The sequence below is a fragment of the Trifolium pratense genome, linkage group LG3 (genome assembly GCF_020283565.1).
Source record: "Trifolium pratense cultivar HEN17-A07 linkage group LG3, ARS_RC_1.1, whole genome shotgun sequence".
Classification (NCBI taxonomy): Eukaryota; Viridiplantae; Streptophyta; class Magnoliopsida; order Fabales; family Fabaceae; genus Trifolium; species Trifolium pratense.
Window position 1 is genome coordinate 17,603,040 of NC_060061.1, and position 20,446 is coordinate 17,623,485.

Genomic DNA, 20,446 nt, shown 5'->3' on the forward strand with positions numbered 1-20,446 from the left:
GAAATTGTTAAGCTCTGTTTGGGAAGCCCAATAACTTATCACTTTTAGGCTATAAGCTAAATGTTCTATTTGGTAAATATTTTAAAAAAATAGCTTATAGCTTATTTGACTAGCTTTCAACTTATTTTTCAAACGTTATTTCAAGTAGCTTATGAGCTTATAGCTTATCATTGTTTCTTTCAATTTTATCTCTATCATCTTACTTGAAAAAAAATTAAATATTAATAAACATATCTCTTTTATGTCTTTTCATACTTATAAGCTAGTTCAACCGTTAATTTTACCAAACACTACAAATTCAATCAGCTAACTTATTCGCTATAAGTTAAAAATTACAGTAGTTTATAAACTATTCGCTATAAGCTCATTCGTTATAAGATAACTTATCAGCTATCCGCTATTTCTTACCGAACAGAGATGCCCTACCTAAAGTAACATAATCACAACCCAAAAATAAAAGATAGAGAAGATGAGAAAATATCAATATCAATTTTATCCCTCTATTTACAATTGAAATGACAATTATACCCTTGTGTTGCATATTTCTCTATGATTTTGTCTAAACAAAAAAAAAAACATTTCTCTATGATAACATATCATATGCTCCTTCGTTGTTGAAAGGAACACATGTTTATTTGAAATTGCAACAACAACATAAATGTCCGTTTTATTATCTTCTTCTTTCAAACTGGCAATACTAAAGAACATCACCGAAAGCTTCAAAGGGATACAATACAACATCATCACTGTCACCAATGCAACACACTGTATCAGTGCTAATGGAGACTCCAAAACCCCACTTTCATTCCGACACATACGTCTATCTTCTTCAATCCGCAATCAAATCCAGAGACTCCTTCACCGGAAGATTCATTCACGCTCGAATCATCAAACATGGTCTTCACCTCAGCGTCTACTTGATGAACAACCTTCTCAATTACTATTCAAAAACCACTTCATTCACCGATGCTCACCGTCTGTTCGCTGAAATTCCCGACCGAAACACATTCTCTTGGAACACCCTTCTCTCTTCCTATACTAAAGGGGGGAACATAGAAACTGCACGCCGTCTGTTTGATGAAATTCCTCAACCAGATTCTGTCTCATGGACTACTATGATAGTTGGGTACAACCAAATGGGTCTTTTTAATACTGCCATTCATACGTTTCAAAAAATGATTTCTTTTGGAATTTTGCCGACTCAGTACACGTTTACTAATGTTCTTGGCTCTTGTGTTGCAACTGGGAATTTGGATATTGGTAAGAAGGTTCATTCCTTCATTGTAAAACTCGGGTTATCTGGCGTTGTTCCTGTTGCCAATTCATTGCTTAACATGTATGCAAAGTCCGGTGATTCTTTAATGGCGAAGGTTGTTTTTGATCGTATGAGGCTAAGAGATAAATCAACTTTGAATATTATGATTTCAATGCATATGCAGTTTGGTCGACTTGAAGTTGCTCTTTCCCTCTTTGATCAAATGATTGACCGAGATATTGTCTCATGGAATTCCATCATCTCGGGTTACTGTCATCAGGGACATGACATCAAAGCTCTAGAGACATTTTCTGATATGTTTAGGAGTTCGTCTTTAAAGCCAGATAGGTTCACATTGGGCAGTGTTCTGTCAGCTTGTGCTAATCTTGAAAGCTTGAAACTTGGGAAGGAAATCCATGCATATATTGTACGATCCAATATTGATATATCCGGGGCATTAGGGAATGCCCTTATCTCAATGTATGCAAAATCAAGTGCAGTTGAAATTGCTCGAACAATTGTAGAATTAAAAGGTACTTCAAGTCTTAATGTTATAGCATTCACATCACTTTTGAATGGCTATGCTAAAATTGGGGATGTAAACCCGGCAAGAGAGATATTTGATTCGTTGAAATGTCGCGATGTAGTTGCATGGACTGCCATGATTGTAGGTTATGCACAGAATGGCTTACTTAACGATGCTTTGGATCTATTCAGATTAATGATTACAGAAGGTCCAAGGCCAAACAATTATACCCTAGCAGCTGTATTGAGTGTCTTTTCAAGCTTCGCTTCTTTGGATCATGGTAAACAGCTTCACGCAACTGCAATAAGATTGGAAGAAGTGTCATCAGTTTCTGTGGGTAATGCCTTAATTACCATGTACTCAAGATCCGGATGTATCAAAGATGCAAGGAAAGTATTCAATCAAATATGCACTGAAAGGGATACATCGACTTGGACTTCCATGATTATAGCTCTAGCTCAACATGGTCTAGGAAACGAGGCCACTGAACTGTTTGAAGAGATGCTAAAATTTAACATAAAGCCTGATCATATCACTTATGTTGGCGTATTGTCTGCATGTACGCATGTGGGATTGGTAGAGCAGGGTAAGCGTTACTTTAATTTGATGAAAAATGTTCATCACATTGAACCTACCCCTAGCCACTATGCATGCATAATTGACCTATTTGGACGTGCTGGATTGATTGAAGAAGCATGTAATTTTATAAAAAGTATGCCTATCGAACCAGATGTTATAGCGTGGGGTTCACTTTTGTCTTCTTGCAGGGTTCATAAAAATGTGGATTTGGCTAAAGTGGCAGCTGAAAAAGTGCTTCTTATTGATCCCAACAATAGTGGGGCTTACTCGGCGCTTGCTAATACTTATTCAGCCTGTGGTAAATGGGACGATGCTGCTAAGATTAGGAGGTTGATGAAGGACAGGGAAGTTAAGAAAGAACAAGGGTTCAGCTGGGTTCAAATCCAGAACAAGGTACATATTTTTGGGGTTGAAGATGCGCTTCACCCACAAAGAGATGCAATATACCAAATGATGTCAAAAATATGGAAGGAGATAAAGAAAATGGGTTTTACTCCGGACACTGATTGTGTATTACATGACCTAGAGCAAGAAGTGAAGGAAAAGATCCTAAGACATCATAGTGAAAAACTGGCTATTGCATTTGCATTAATAAATAGTCCAGGGTATACTACACTGAGGATCATGAAGAACCTTAGAGTTTGTAATGACTGCCATTCTGCCATAAAATATATTTCTGTGCTTGTGGGAAGAGAAATTATAGTAAGAGATGCCACACGTTTTCATCATTTCAAAGATGGCTCTTGTTCCTGTCAGGATTACTGGTAGAAGAAAGAAACAGTGGAATTTCATTTAGAAAACCACATATTGATAAGTAGTTTACAAGTGAATTGACCTGACAATAACAGAAACGTTAACAGGAGTATTAATTTATTTCAAGTGAATGAATGCAAGAATGTCGGAGTCAATCAATTGATTGTCTGTCCTGGTTCATGCCCTTACGATCTATCTTGCCGATGAAGTCTCATATTACCAACTCGGTGTTGACTTGGATAGCCTGCCTTACTTTGATTTATCAAAAATATGACATATTCTAATTGTGGTCAGGATTCCACAATTATTATTTTCTATTTTGTAAGTTAAATCATAATTAGATATGATGAATCATGGATATTGTGATTGTGTTTTGATCCATGTAGTATGAAGATAAAGGCTTTAATTGATACTAGCATTGCCATAACTGAATTCTGATCACTAGCATTTAAAATTTGTTATTGCGGTTCGCGCCTTCTACAGGTTGAATGATGTTTGTTTTGCATTTGAATTTATGTTACTGAAATTCCTTTTAATATTTGGCTTTTGAAGACTGAACATGTATTAACTGTTAAGTTTCTGTCTTTTTAAGTCCTATTTATGGTTTATTTGGTATAAAATGGAAATTTTAGGTGTGAATTGTGATTGGTTGTGATAAAATGAGTCTGAATTTCGGTGAATATGGACTATTGCAGATGTCTGAGCATTTCAACAGACAGCTATCTTTATCGGGAAAGATTCCATCCGGCCAATTCAATAACATGTTCGACATGAGAAAATGTTGGTCCAGGGATGCAGCTTCCACTAAAAGCCTTGCTTTTGATGGATGGTTCATAACATTTTGTATACTGTTGAATTAGATAGAACTAACATTACCCTTTCCGAAACTGTGAAAAAAGCCGTGCCTTCTTCGTGGAACCCTGTTGCTCTTGCCGAGTAAGTATTATTGTCATTGTTATCCTTTATTTGCTTCTTGTTAATTGTCATAATAAAATTAAACATGGTTCTTCAGGTTCATTGAAAAGTATGGTACACATATAGTTGTTGGGGTGAAGATGGGAGGCAAAGATGTAGTTCATATCAAGCAGTCAAAAAAATCGGATTTTCAGCCGACTGAACTACTGAAATTGTTTAAGCAATTAGCCGACGAGAGGTTTTCCGCAGATTCAAATCAAAGTTCTAATGTCAATCCTGCAGCAATATCAGCAAAACTAAAGGTAAAAATAAATATTCTTGTCTTCCTAGAACATGAAGATAAAAATATGGAAGTGGAAATCAAAAAAGTTTTAACTTATCTAAATATATCGTTGATCATGTTTGCAGGATGATTATGCGAAGCTTAGGGGACAGAACAAGAACAAACCTCCGTCGATTGTAGGCAGGCCAGTTGTAAAAAGCCACTCCAAGAATGATGTTAGTATCTTTGTTATCTTTACAAGTTTACTTTTTCTGGTGCACCTTGTAGCTATTTTGCATCTAACATATCGATCCTTGAACTTATTTTATGAATTTCTTTTTCAGGATATAGTAAGCATTTCGGTTCGAAGGGGAGATATTAATGTATGTCAACCTTATAACCTGTGGCTATCAACCATATCACAGTCTCCTGATGTAATATCAATGTCTTTGGTTCCTATTACTTCATTACTGAATTCTGTCCCAGGAAATGGATTTTTAAGTCATGCAGTGAATTTGTATCTTAGATGTGAGTAAACAAACACCTGCGACTTTGGTTTCCCTCGGTCTCATTTGTTTTTTCCCTTTTGGAATTTAATTCTTTGTTGGATTATATGTTAGTACATCTGTTTAAAAGTTTTCTGTTTCAAACAGATAAACCGGCAATAGAAGAACTTCATCAATTTCTAGAGTTCCAGTTGCCACGACAATGGGCACCGATGTATGGTGATCTTCCGCTTGTATTCGACCATAAGTATAAAAGGAATGCGTCTCCATCACTTCAGTTCACTCTCATGGGACCAAAACTTTATGTTAATACTGTGAAGGTAATTCGTTCTTCCAAGTTCCAATACTCTTTAATAGTCAGAAGATGTTTAAAAACTGTCCACATTTTTATTGAAAAGCTTTTATAGCAAGAATGCAAGGAACTCGACGCACATAATTAATGTAGGAATTAGTTAGCACTGGAAAACTCATGTTTGACATTTTTTCAATAAGCAGGTTGACTCGGGAAACCGGCCTGTAACAGGCATTCGCTTGTACTTGGAAGGGAAAAAAAATGACCACCTATCAATCCATCTCCAGCATCTTTCAGAGGTTCCAGGTTTCCTTGAAATTTCAGAAGATCACAGTTATGATCCTATCGACGAACCTGAAAGCCGAGGCTACTACGAACTGGTGAAGTGGAGCATGTTTTCTCATGTTTACACAGCACCTGTACAATACAATAGCTCAAGAATGGATGAGTCGGCAGCTATTGTAACAAAAGCTTGGTTTGAGGTTAAGCTAATGGGAATGAAGAAAGTTCTTTTCTTAAGACTTGGATACGCAACAGTAGCATCTGCAAAAATTTGCAGATCAGAATGGGACGGACCTTCAACCTCATCAAGAAAGTCAGGATTTTTTTCAGCATTGATGAGGGGGCGTTAAGCAATTTTCATTATTTATGCATGGTGCAGAAGGAAAAAGCTTATGCACCATAACCACTCCCAGCTAACACACCAAGTATTCATGTTCTTTATCAACTTGAGGTGTTAGAACAAAAGATCAGAAAAACAAAATTATAAATATTCAAACGAGAGTTAAGCAGTCTAGATGAGATGCAATGAGTATCAATACTCCATAATCCGTACGACTAACCATCACCCACAAGACATCTCATAGCCTAGGCCCTAGAGATGCAATGAATATTATATTAAGGGTGATATCAAACAGTGTTCCCGGGATATAGAGCTGTTAAATGGGGTGGTTCGACTCATCCTATTGATTCAAGTATAAATAATTTTTAAATCAACACTAAATATCAAATACTCTTTTTTGGATCAACACTGAATATCAATTAAACTCTAATTTTAGATAAATGTTATTAAGCTTACACATTTAGATATATTATTTATAATAATTTATCAATTGGATGATAACTTTTTTAATGTTTTTATAGATATTATTTTTACAAAAATGACATAATTAATGTGTTTATATTGGGTCGGTCTGAAATACGATAGGTCAGTCTGGCCCAGCCCGATGTCCATATGAGCTACATGAGTTTGGGCCAACGAAGCTCGATTGCGTTTTGGACTAATATTTTATGGCCCGCCCGTCTAATATTGTGGACTAATTGGCCGACCCATCAGTCCGTCCCATTTTTTACAACAAATTAAAAAGGGTTTCTTGTTGGAAGACTAATCTATATTTAGTCTACATTATAGACAAATATATTAATTTTTTTAATGAATCTAAAAATTAGTTTGTTTTTTATATTAAGAACCAAAAAGAGTATAAGGGATAATTTTAAGAAATTAAATTAAATTAATCTAATAGTTCCATATCTAAACTATTTTAAAAGACACTTGTTTGAAATATTTTAGTCTCTTCCAACTCAATCATAAATCATGAATTCAAATTCTGAGAATGCTCATTGTGGTTCAACCCAACTAGCTCAAAGGATTAATCAATAGAAAAAACAACTCTTTTAAAAAATATTAAGGAATTTATCGAAGTGGTGGTAGACCACAACAAAATCGATAGTCAAAGCAATGAAAGTGTATTGGAGATTTTGTTTTATTTGCACTCTCACCATTCCTGCATAGGGACAACAACACTAAAACCACCCTCACCCTATTTCCATGTATCTCTGTCACGTTTCAACTTTTCTCTCATGAAAGTGTTGGCAGCACAAATAGACAAACTTATGGTTGTATTATGCATTTTATGTTTGTATTATGGTTATATTCGAAGAACTTATGGTTGTATTATGCATTTTATGTTTGATGAACTTATTAACTTTATTTCAACATGGTTGTATTTTATATTTGATGAACTATTATGAACTTAATGGTTGTATTATATGTATTTGATGAACTTATGAGAATTGTATTTTGGTTTTGATTTTAATATGAGTGTTTTATGTATTTGATGAATTTATGGAAAAAGAGATGTATTTTGTATTTGTTGAATATCGGGAAAAAAATAATAGCATGGAAATACATCGGAAATAATGCATCGGAAAAAATGCGATATAAAACCGATCATAGTATCTGAACCAAACCAACGGGCTTGGTTCGGATTCATTTTTGAAAAACACTAAAATGCGTACCAAACCGAACCAATCGAGAGTTCATTGGTTCGGACATTGGATTAACTCAAAACTGATCCAAACCGGTCCAATTACACCGTTATTAATGTGGGATATTAATATATTATAATATCATCTTTAATTCTTCTTCAGTAATTTCAAGATCAAATTAAATCTCATATGAATACAAGATCAATAAAACATTTCAATTGTCAACCAATACAAAATTAAATTAGAACCTATTATAGATTGACTCCTTTCTCATAATATAATCATGTTGATTACTGCTTATTTATTACACGTGGACTACCGTTTGGCCCGACTATAAGCTACTTTTAAAATATAGTCTAAATTAAGTACTTTAAAAATAAAGCTAAAGTTGTTTGGTGATTTCATTTTAAAAAACTTCATATAAGCTTATAAAAACATAGTCTAATTTTTTAAAAAAAATTATGTCAATCGTTAGTTGGTTCATTGGTGATTGACGCTGAACTTAGTAAGAAGAACCACAGTTTGATCCCCGCAACTGCGATTTGGAAGGGACTGGAACCACTTGATGCCAGAAACGACCTCGAACCAGATTAAACTGATGGTGAAAATAACTAAAAAAAAAAAAACAAAAATTGTCCATTCATTATTAGTTTTCTTGCCATTTTTTTTATTCAATTAATGCTTAATAATGACATTGTAAACAAATTGATCACTTTATAAATCTATAATCTATAATATGTAATAAGCCAGACTTATTTGTCTTTCTCTCTCCTCTCTTCATTCAACCTCATTCCTCACATTTAATGCATAAATTAAGAATATTCCTCTTATTCCTTTAGGCTCCAATTGGTAAGTTTTAACGGACAATTAATATTGTTAATTCCTCTTAACTCAATTTTCTGTTATATATATTTGGTCTAACAATTTCTTATGATTGTGCTATCTTCAAACTGTGGTGTGTATTTTATTTAATTTTCTCTTTTTCTTCGATCAAGCAAGGATCCACATTTTGAAATTATTTATTTTATTTGTCATTGAATTCTTAAATGAATTATTAATCTTTTTGTGTGTGTTTTTGTGTACCTAGATCTAATGGGCATGGTTACAGGTGTTGAAGTTGATGAGCTATGTGAAAGAAACATGCAAGTTCAATTACAATTGTTATTTTAGGCAAATATACCGCTGAAATTTGGAAATAGGCAAATACTCCCCTAAAATTAAATTATAAAATGTCAATCAAATTGTCCCCTGTTCCGTTTACTCGGTCTATTTCGGGGTATTTCCCAATTCCTAATGCATGTATACAATGTAGTCATATTTTTTGTTGGTATTTCAACATTTAGAAGAATTCTAATGTTGGAGATGATAATGTTATTCTATGGTTTGTAATTAAAGTTTTCAAGTTGAGTGAAATTTATTTTTTCTATAAACAATTTTCATATGTTTGTGTCATGACACCATAGATCTAGCTCCGAATTCAAAAATAAAATATACAGAAAATTATAAAAGGTCATCATAAAAAATAATCGTATTAGTTGCTAACTTAAAATAAAAATTTATGACAATTAATACTAATAAATTACACTTCCCAAACAATTTTGTTGCGTTGAATCTATTATCTATTATTTGAGAGCCCCTTATGAAAAACAATTGTACACGTGGTATCTCTCATTCTTTCTTCTCCCTTATTGTTTTAGCCATTAATCTATTAAATGTTTTATATGGTTTTTTTGTTTTTTTGTTGTTGATAATTATGCCTTTTTTCATAAGATTAGTCATTACGGCATATGATTTGCTGTAAAATAATTTATTCTTCATTTAGCATTCAATATCATTATTTGATTATTATCTCATTATTTCATTGGATTAATTTTTCATTTCGAAAAAAACTGTAAAATAGTTGTCATCTATCATTATTTTCGCAAATTAAATATTATTGCCTTAAATAATGATATTACAAGAGGTGCCAACTTTCACGTCTATTCATTTGGCAGTAATATCATTTTTATTGCCTTAAATAATATTTTCACAGTAATATCATCATTTTTATTGCCTCAAATAATATTTTCGCAGTAATATCATCATTTTTATTGACTTAAATAATATTGACTTAAATAACTTATTGCCTTAAATATTATTTTCGCAGTAATATCATTATTATTGCCTTAAATAATGATATTACTGCCCCGTAGATTAAACACAGAATGGAAAAAGACATTTGATGTATATATCAAATCAAGGTTAATTATAATTTGATGTATATCATTATCATTACTTTTAGACTTAAATATCAATGTTGAAGATCTTAAAATTCTTTCTTTGGTCGAGATAAGATCAACAAATCTATTAATATATTATTTGGGAGCCTTTTCTCAAATGATAGTGTATACGTGGTGTCTCCAAATGCTTTCTTCTTCCATATTGTTTTGGTCATAAATGTATTTAATATAATTCTTTATTCTTTATTCTTTATATGACAATATATGATTTTTAGTTTTTTCGTTTTTTTTTCTTTAATCCCATATTGATTGGCAATTAAGGTTAATTATAATCTCATAAGCAAATTAATTAAATGGTGACCAAGGTATATTTGTGGACAAAAAACGTCTATGTATAGCTGGAAATCCCAATTTACCTTTAATTGTTGTACGTATATTTATTGTTGTACTATTACTGCTAATTTATCGTTACAGTAAATCAACGAAATTGATGTGTTTCTTTATTACTAGCCACTAATTTGGAAATTTCAATGAGACTTTACAAAATTTTAATATGCAATAAACAACAAATTTTTAAAAGAAGATTAGAAAAACAAGTTTTAAATTTTTATTGAGTGATAAAATCTTCTACAATATCTTTATATTAGTATTATATACACAAGTATACAATAAAATATAGTTATTTTTTTGACGAAAAAAATAAAATATAGTTATTGTTTAATTTCACAAATATTATATTTCTTTTTTATTTTCGAAAAAAGCATACATCTCATATTTATGCACATTTACATAAATAAAATGAGTGTACACGTGTTTATAAAAATAATGTCTGGTATTCTCTTTTAATTTATTTTTAAAAATTTCAAACTGGGAGGTTTTATTTAATACTACAATTTTGCTTTTATAATTCAAATTTACAAATTTAGAAAATTACTACTACTGTATAGACTTTTTTTTAGCATTAATGTACAATTTTAATTTCCTGCTATTTTATCTATAAATTAGGAAAACTAATTAATGAGATTATTTTATGTCTTTGCCTATAAATAATGCTTTTTAGACTTATAGTTTTTACACCATTTTTGTAAGCCTTCTCTAAACCTCTATTTTCTTTGTTCTTTTTATATTGTTCTTTGTGTTCTTATTTTTTATTTTTATTCCTATATATTACTTTTCTTGCAATTATATATTTTCAAATCATGCCTATATGTTTTTAGATGAATATATATGATGTATATTTTTTTTATCGGTAATTACTCCCAAATTATTTTTTTTTATTATGATTTTGTCAATATGATATTTTGTATTGGATTTAATCATTATTATATTTTATTATGCCTTTTCTCACTTATCTCACTTATGATTGAAATACAAATAAATTTGAAAATTGGAAGGAAAAAGCATATGAGACGTGGCCCAAATACTCTATGTTTCTAAAATTAATTACTTATTGTTAGACATGAGTACAAAAAGAGAATGCATCAATTATATTTCAAAATTATAGAAGACCATTTGTGTAGAGATAATTTGAAATTATTGGCAATTATTATAGACAAATGAATTAATTGTCAAATGCATCAGAGAATAGAATGCATGAAAGAGGAATAAGTCTGACTTTATTCATATTATAGATTTGATAAAAAAAATACGAACTATAAGAATCTTCTCTAAGAAAACTCATGACACTATACATAAATTTTACAGTGTTATTTTAATTATTATATTATATAAGATTATAAATATAAATATTTATGTAATTGTCAATCTTCTTTTTGGTTTACGATGTTGACAATGAGGATCGAACCTAATACCTCATGCATACTACCCAACTCCCTCACCACTAGACCAAATATAGTGGCTTATGTAATTGTCAATCTTCCATTAGCAATTAAAATTTTAATTTTTCAATTTAAAGTAAAATTTATTAAAATATATTATTTATAAGTCAATAATTCTATAAACGCATTTTTACCCGTGCTTGGCACAGGTCTGGATATTGATTATCGGATATATAACACCACTAATTTTTCCTTTGGAAACTCTTTGGACATCAATGCATTTTATAATTTGTGCGATACGAAAGTGATTTTTCTTTTATAATGTGAATGTGGTTTATTAGCTTTGCTTCTACGTGACATTAATGTGTCATTTGAATGGATGCAATTGTTTCCCAATAGATTATATTTTTTATTTGAATTTTTGTTTTGAGTTTGGTTTTAATGTTATTTTTATTTGGCTTAACTATACATTTGGTCCCTTACGTTTATTTTAGGTTTCAATTTGGTCCCTTACGTTTAAAATGTATCAATTTGGTCCCTTACGTTTATTTTAGGTTTCAAGTTAGTCCTTTCCGTCAATTTTGTCACATGTGGCAGTCAATTTGCATATGTGGACTGACACGTGGCACTTTGACATGCTGACACGTGTCCTGTTCAAACGGTGTTAGTGACAAAACTAACGGAAAGGACTAACTTGAAACCTAAAATAAACGTAAGGGACCAAATTGATACTTTTTAAACGTAAGGGACCAAATTGAAACCTAAAATAAACATAAGGGACCAAATGTGTAGTTAAGCCTTTTTATTTTTATATGGTTGTAGAAGAATGATCACAACAAGGAGATTAAAATGGATGAAAGACTTTTGAGACATGTTAGAGGAAAATATAGATAAATTAATGCAGATAAATCTTTTGTTAGAAAATAAAAAATTTATTTTATTCTTCTCTAAGATGATTAACTTAGAATAAATCACTATTTTGTTTGTAAAAAAAAAATAATGTTTTATTTCTTTTGTCACAAGATTTACTCTACCGAATAATTAAACAAAGAGTAAAATTGAGACCAATTTTGTAATTCAAATACATGTTAATTTTGAATATGATTATAAATTAAAAACACTTAATTATGTCCTAGAATTTTGACTTGACTTCTCCTACCATAACTTTTTCAACTTAATAATGGACATTTATTAAAAATTGAACTACAATAAATGTCACAATTCTCAATTAATTATTCAGATCGTGAATTAAAGGAACAAAAATAAGATCTTCTCAATTTATTTTTTTTGTTTCAAATTGTCAGTTTTTCTATACATAATCAAAATAATCAATGATTTTTTTTTTGACTTCTAATGCAAATTTTTTTAACACTCTGTCAACGTACTAATCATATACTTCTACATGTCAAACTTTTCACGATTCTTAAAAAAAACACTACACGATTCTTCTGATTTTTTTTTAGGAAAACACTATTCAGATGCAATAAGAATATAATAGTGAAATATCCTAGACTTAATGAGTCACGAATAGTTTTTAATTAGTCAATTCAATTTCAAATTTTAAATGACTTTTGGTAAAAAAGAAATGTAAATGTGTTTTCCAGAAAAAAAAATTCAAATGTTATTATACTCCTAAATAATTACTTTGATCCTAAATAATTCCGTTAAAAAATATATTCAAATTCATTCTTATATTAACTTTTATTAAAAAGAATTTAAGGTAAATAAGATGATACTTACCCTAAGACATGAAACACCTTAGAGTTCAAAGAATAGTTGCAATTTTTTTTTTAATTATGAAATTAAATGTTTCATTAATTCATATAAATTCATATTTTCAATTTTTGTCAAAAAAGAAATCATATATTCAATTAAATGTGGCAAAAATAGTAGTTTTTTAGGTTTCATTTCATGTTGCTAAGTGTTGTAAAAAAAAATTCATGTGATAAGTGTTGATTATGCATCTTTTTCAATAAAAAGTGGTTAGTATACTTAAGTATGTAGAAATATTTGGACAAAATCGATGAACCCAAAAAATCAAATCAAAGTGAAAATTACTCGATCTTTTTTTGCTTTAAGTAAAAAAATTAACTAAACCAAAAAAAACTAAACTGAATTTGTTTGTTTTTTGTTTTTGATTTTAATTAACCAAGGAAATGCATCAATAAATTTATTAAGCTTACGAATTCCACTTTGACTTTGCCTACGAGGTAACACTCAAACAATACGAGTCAACAACCTAAAATTTATCATTCTCTTTATCATTAAGTTCAACAAAACCATCGTTCTTCTCTTCATGCTTCAAATTATGTGTTTCAAGTTCTCTTGAATTGTTTTCTATCTGTGTTTTCATTTCTTTAAATCCATTGCATGTATCAAGTTCTCTCGGGTACAAGGGCGGATCCAAACTTGACATATTGGTGTGGCAAAAAAAACACGTTCACAAATTTCATAGTTGAAAAAACATGTTTGATACTTGCAGTTGCTATCGGCAAGACCAAAACCAACTTCAGAAGCTTATAAACCATATCAAATGTGTTGCACTTATTTGTTTTCACAAGTTTTGCACAAAGATCTTATGTTCTTTTAACTTTGCAGATTTTGAGTCACATTGAACATAATTCTGAAGCTGATGTCAGGATTATAGCTTGAAACTTGAGAGCTAATTTCTAGATGTGTTTCCAACAATTCATAATTAACAACTTTAACACTTTCATTGTTTGAGTTGGGTAGAATTTCAGCATACTATTAGTGCAGTCTGCAGGATATGAAGTAAGCAAATTATACAATTACAATTTATGCAAAATCAGAATTTACATAATTCGTTTGGGGCTTAAATATGCAAAAGGTACATGTACTTACGGGTCATTTGAGTTTTAGTCCCTGTATTTTAAAAACCTTTCATTTTGTCACTGCACTTTCATTTTATTTTAAAAAAATAGTTCATAAGCTGACTTTTGTGCTAATATCAAGAACAAGTATCCAGATTTTAAATTCTATTTTTTTTCATGTCGTCCTTGAGTCAAAGAGACCATTGGTGATTTGATTTCAACAATGATGTGATTTCTAAATCGGTGGAAGGTGTACTTTGAAAGTGAAGTTGTTGTAAAGAAATGTTTAAGATGTATTTCAGCTCTTGCGCAACATTATGCTGGCAACATGTTATTACCCAAAGAGATGAATAAAATTCATGTGGATATGCTCTGGTGAATAACTTAGTGGAAATAAGAACAAAAAAAAAATGTCAAGCTTTGGAAGGTACTGAAATATAACATATTTATTAGAAATCACCTCACTAATAAGATTGACATAGGAAAATGTCAAGCTTTGGAATGAAATTCATGTGGATATGCTCTTGGTGTTGTTGTGTTTGTATATTTTATTATTGTTGTTATAAGAAAATGACATGTTGTTCCATTTGCTTTGTACATTGTGGTCAATCGGCTGCGGTTTCATATATGTGTCATTTAATTGCCTTTAGTTAGGGCAATTCTTAATCTCTTGCCTTTAGTTAACATTCTATATGTGTCATAAGCCATTCATATAAATTCCTTCAAAAAAAAAAAGTCATTCATATAAATGACAATAGCTCGAAGAATTTTACTCAAACTCCACTACCAAGACCAATGTTTAATCTTACCACCGAATCGGTTTCATTTGATTTGTTTCATGATTTTAAGTTTTGCGTTATAATCACTATAACAAGCTTTATCTTGAATTTTATTTGTTTTGTAATATTATACTTATATTGAATATTAACATTCAATATTTGATGTAGAGTAATAAGTCAGAGTAGCAAACAAGTTCTTCAATAGCCAAGTTTTTGGCCAATGTAAGACCTCTATAAACAACATAAAGTTTCGCAAGCATCATGTCAGACGACTCACGAATGAAGCCAGAAAAGTCTGGTAAGTAAAAATATAAATTGTATCTGACAAGACCCTCATAACTAGCTCTAATCCGGGAACCTAATCAACTACTGTCAACGTTGAGGACCACACAACAGAAGTTTTCATTGTTCCATTTGATGAACCTGTACCAACGTGATTATAGGAGAAAAAAGATGTGAAAATCTCGACCAAGTTCTGGATGTTGAAGGATAGCTAATTTAAGGACAAGATTCATTGTTTAAATAAATTAAATTATGATATCTCCATATACACCAAACACCAGCCGAGAAGGAATTAGCTTGGGGACAAATGGAGCCAACCTTGAGCCAATCATGTGCGTCAATTAAAGAGAAGAAAGTTCAGTCATTGAATTCAATGTGGTGCCAAAGGTTTCTAGAGAATGTATAGTCCTGAACACAATGAAGGAAAGTCATTTCCTGGAGGCCACATCGAGTAAAAATAGAGGAAGTGTCCAACTTCCGATGATTGAGTAAGGATAAAGCAGGAACCAAATTATGACAGGCTAATCGTATGAAAAAAAATGATATTCGCATGTAACTATTTTACTTTAAATAAAATGCAGAAAAAAGATGATCTTTGAATGTAACTACTCTACTTTATTTTATGTGCGCAGCGAATTTGAATTGTGTTAAATTTTTTTTGTAGTAAAAATAAATTTAACTGTATATTGGTCTTCATATTTTCATAAAAGTAAAATTTAGATCCCTTATTAAAAAAAAAAGATTTTTTGGGCTTATTTTTTTTTCCCCAAAATTTTAGTCATTATTTAATTATTGGCATTTTAATTTTTGAAGTAGCAAAATTTGTTACACAGATTTTTAAAGACAAAAAAATTTGGTGACTTATTAAACATATATATTAGTGTAATTTATCATTTTTTGTGTTAGATAATTATGAAATTTAAAATATTAAAATCTTAATTTTTATAGTTACTTTTTAACCCGTGCTTGGCACGGGTTCGGATACTAGTACTATAAGAATCAAATTTATTAGTTTGTTTCTTATCGAAAGATTAATCTATCTGGTCTATATTATAGATTAAATATATTAATTTTTCAATGAATCTAAGAATTAATTTGTTGTTTTTATTAAGGACGAAAAAGAGTATAAGAGATAATTTATTAAGAAATTAAATTAAATTAATCTAATAAGGACATATCTAAACTATTTTAAAAGATGTTTAAGGTACCGTTTGACCTAACTTTTTTTTCCTCTTCTTTTTTCTTAGAAGTAAGAAGCTAGGTCAAACAACGATTTTTAAAAGCTCTAGTAAGAATAAAAAAACTTCTATATTTTAAGAAAAATTATAATATATTATCAAACATATCTTTTAACCTTATTATAATAAACAAAAAAAAACAACTTTTAACCTTTTTTTTATGTATCTCAATAACATATAAAACGATTTTGGATTTATTTGAAATTTTACATAAATGATCTATATAATATAAACATTCAATTCAACGGTGGATTTTATAAAATTTATATCAGTTAAAACGTTATTAAGAGGTGTAACATTTACTGTCAAACTAGTTGGTATCAATGAATCCTGACTCTTTTAAGATTTATCAAACAATTTTAATTTTAAAGTTATTATTTTTCTATGCTTTTAATTTTAGCCGTTGATATCTACTTAGATGAAATGAAAGGACAAGATTGTATTATATTATTCTCTCAAAACACTATTAATATCTATTACCTTCTCAAAACACTATTCTCTCAAAACACTATAAAAGGACAAGTCTCAAAACGCTATTCACGGCAGCAGGAGTTGGAGGTAACTATCCACTCTTATTTTCACGGCAGCAGGAGTTGGAGGTTTGTATCCACTCTTATTTTCACGGCAGCTCTTATTTTCACGGAAGCAGGAGTTGGAGGTTTGTTTGTATCCACTCTTATTTTCACGGCAGCAGGAGTTGGAGGTTTGTTTTATAACTTATATCTTTATTTTTCTTCTTGTTTTCTTTGCAAAGTTGATCAAAATCGGAATACTCACACACCATTCCTACTCTCTCTCTCTCTCTCTGTTTGCAAAATGGGTAGAAAAAGGTGAGCTTTTTAGAAGGGTTGGAAAAAAAAATTGTCTTTTGATGTTTTTTGTTAGAAAAAAGGTGAGCTTTTTAGGATGTGTTTGGTAGGCATGAAAGAGCAAAGAGAGAAGGTAATAGTTTGGTATTTTGGTGGATCTGTGTGTGTGTATGAAGAAAATGTAATAGTTACACTTTCTATGCACCATTCAAATAATGCTTTGCTGGGTCTGGGATTAGTGATTTGGAGTTGTGGGATAAGTAAAGTTTTGATTTTGACAAACTGCAATGTGTAATTTTTTTAAAAAAAATTGTAAATGTGGAAGGTTTTTTCATTCAAGGGTAGATGATGTTTGCTGGTGCTGTTTGTGTTTGGGAGTTGTCCCTCTAGCCACTCTGTTTGGCGTGATTTTTATGTTCCTTAGTCTTGGTTTTTTAGCTTTCTGGTTTTAATTGTTTTCTGCTGCTTCTGCCATTGTGTTGTATTGGTTCCTTCCTCCTTAACATGTCTTATGTTTTGGATGGTATCTAATAAAATCCTTTTGCTGCTAAACAAATAAAGTTTTTAACCATTATGAATATGAATATTATGTGCAGAATGAGAGTACTGTACTTGGGAGAGTCTTGCGTTTGTTGCTGAAGATTTGGTGAGTTAATTTCTCTCTCATCCATTTTACGTTCATTTGTTTTCATTGTACACACACGCCTTATTCTTCTGAAAAAATGCATGTTTTTACAAATGCGTTGAGACCTTTCACGAATGCAACCTTTGCACACTTTGCGTTGCGTCACTTGTTCGTTGAGGATAAAAGACAAAATAATAAACTGCATTTACACTACTACACAGTTGGTCACGATGCATACAAATTCTATTATAGGGACAACCCCAAATCAATAATATTTGGGCACACATACATTAAAGAGAAAATTTTAAAGATAAATGATTAAATCACATCAATTATTATCAATTAATTATTTTATCTTAAACTTTTTAAAATCATGTATGTGTGTCTATCACATCATATTTGGGGTTGTGTCCAACCAAATCTTTCTCCACGATGCAAACATACCACATTAGATTTAAGAACACACTCATTTTTATTCCGTTGTGAAAATTATAGTTATGTTCTTAAAAATTTATGTATTTGGTCCCTTACGTTTATTTTAGATTTCAATTTGATCCATTACGTTTAAAATGTATCAATTTGGTCCGTTACGTTTCCACCGTTTGCATCAATCGTCCTTTCCATCAATTTGTTGACTGACTCTGTTTGTAATGTCCACATGGCTAACGGAAATGCACACATGGACACACAATCATCCCATTTTGTACATGTAGGCGTCACGTCAGTAATTAATTTAAAATTAGTTCAAAATTTTATAACTTTTAAATATTTTACAAAATACCCATAACTTTGAAGCAAATCTGGAAAATCAAAACACATAACCTTCAAACATTCATCTTTTCCATTGACCAGCAAACAACCCAAAAGAACCACATAGTAGAAATTAGATTTTAATTTTTCTATCAAATTCATCATCCACAGTCAACAAAAACATAAAAATTGTTTAAAAAAACATAACATGAACAAAACCCATATTGTTGTTCGTTCCCTTTCTTTTTCTTTCATCTTCTGAGCGAGAAACGTGTGTCGCCGGGGAGATAGATTGATGTCATTGGAAGGAGTGAAAGAGAGGAGAAAAAAGGCATCACAGGCTCACAGCCGTTAGGGAGCACAAGTCGTGGGGGAAAAGACGAAGTGTGGCAGCGGCGGTTATCGGTGATTGGATCTATTTTGATTTTACCGTTTGTTGATTGATTTCATCAAATTGTGGACATGATTGTAACATATATATCGGTATGCTAGTTTTTTTTTTTTTTTTTTTACACTTAAATGTAACATATATTTTATCAATAAAAGTAATAGTTTTAATACTAAAATTAATTTTTAATTATTTTTATTTCTCAGTTCAAGGAAAATAAAGACCAAGCAATTCAGAAGATTATCATTCGTGAAAGAGACCAGTAAGTATTATTATCTCGTAATAACAATAATCGGATAATAATTTTTTAATTCTTATAAATAATCACTCGTTTATCAATTTTATTATTCAGTTATATGATAGATAGGCTGCTGAACCTCTCAAAGGATAGCTCAAATATCTTGGCGATTGTTGGCAAATCTCATCTGCCTGGGATGACAACAATTTGGAAGGCCAACACGGGAAACTAATCTTAGTATCTGTTTGTTTGCATAAATAGTCAAACACTCAATTTTCACTGTATTGAGATGTACTAATAGCCATTATGTCTTGTTAACATTGCTTAATGCAATGAATGATATCTTCTGAGACAATCTCAATTCAATCCTATCTCATGCACTAGAAAAAACACATATATAGATTAGAAACCAAACACTTATCATGCAAATTATGCAGCCAAGACAAAGATTTTGCAGCAACATATTGAGAACCAAACAACTTATCGTCAAATATCAAAATTTGAGAGTTTGGGGAAAGCTTTATTAAGAGCATGAACTATTAACCAGTATCTTACCTTAGCAAGTCTTGTTCTAGCTCTAGACCAACGTGAATTGACACTTTAATGTTTCTCGATGTCAATGTGAGACACAAAGCTGCACCTTAATTAAGCATAATGTAAGAGCTTTCACCTACAAATGATGAAATTTAAACAAGTCAGCAACACATTAAATATTTGCGAAATTTAAAATGTATCAATTTGGTTCCTTACGTTTCCACCGTTTGCATCAGTCGGTCCTTTCCGTCAATTTGTTGACTGACTCTGTTTGTAATGTCCACATGACTAACGGAAATGCACATGTGGACACACAATCATCCCATTTTGTACATATAGGCGTCACGTCAGTAATTAATTTAAAATTGGTTCAAAATTTTATAACTTTTAAATATTTTACAAAATACCCATAACTTTGAAGCAAATCTGGAAAATCAAAACACATAACCTTCAAACATTCATCTTTTCCATTGACCAGCAAACAACCCAAAAGAACCACATAGTATAAATTAGATTTTAATTTTTCTATCAAATCCTTCAAATTCATCATCCACAGACAACAAAAACATAAAAATTGTTTAAAAAAACATAACATGAACAAAAAACATATTGTTGTTCG

At 30.8% G+C, this 20,446-nt stretch overlaps 1 protein-coding gene and 1 pseudogene across 1 annotated transcript; both read left to right on the forward strand.

Annotated features, from left to right (window-relative positions):
• The first annotated feature begins 755 nt into the window (after nucleotides 1-755).
• Nucleotides 756-3,128, forward strand: LOC123913723 (pentatricopeptide repeat-containing protein At2g22070). Its single transcript, XM_045964561.1, has one exon. It carries the CDS (start codon nucleotides 756-758, stop codon nucleotides 3,126-3,128), a length of 2,373 nt encoding a protein of 790 aa, XP_045820517.1.
• Nucleotides 3,129-3,293: 165 nt separating this feature from the next.
• LOC123913724 lies at nucleotides 3,294-6,089 on the forward strand (annotated as a pseudogene).
• The last annotated feature ends 14,357 nt before the right edge of the window (nucleotides 6,090-20,446 follow it).

Bases quoted from the DNA above. Each gene is read 5' to 3' on its own strand.
- LOC123913723 (XM_045964561.1), top strand. From the start codon at position 756: ATGCAACACACTGTATCAGTGCTAATGGAGACTCCAAAACCCCACTTT.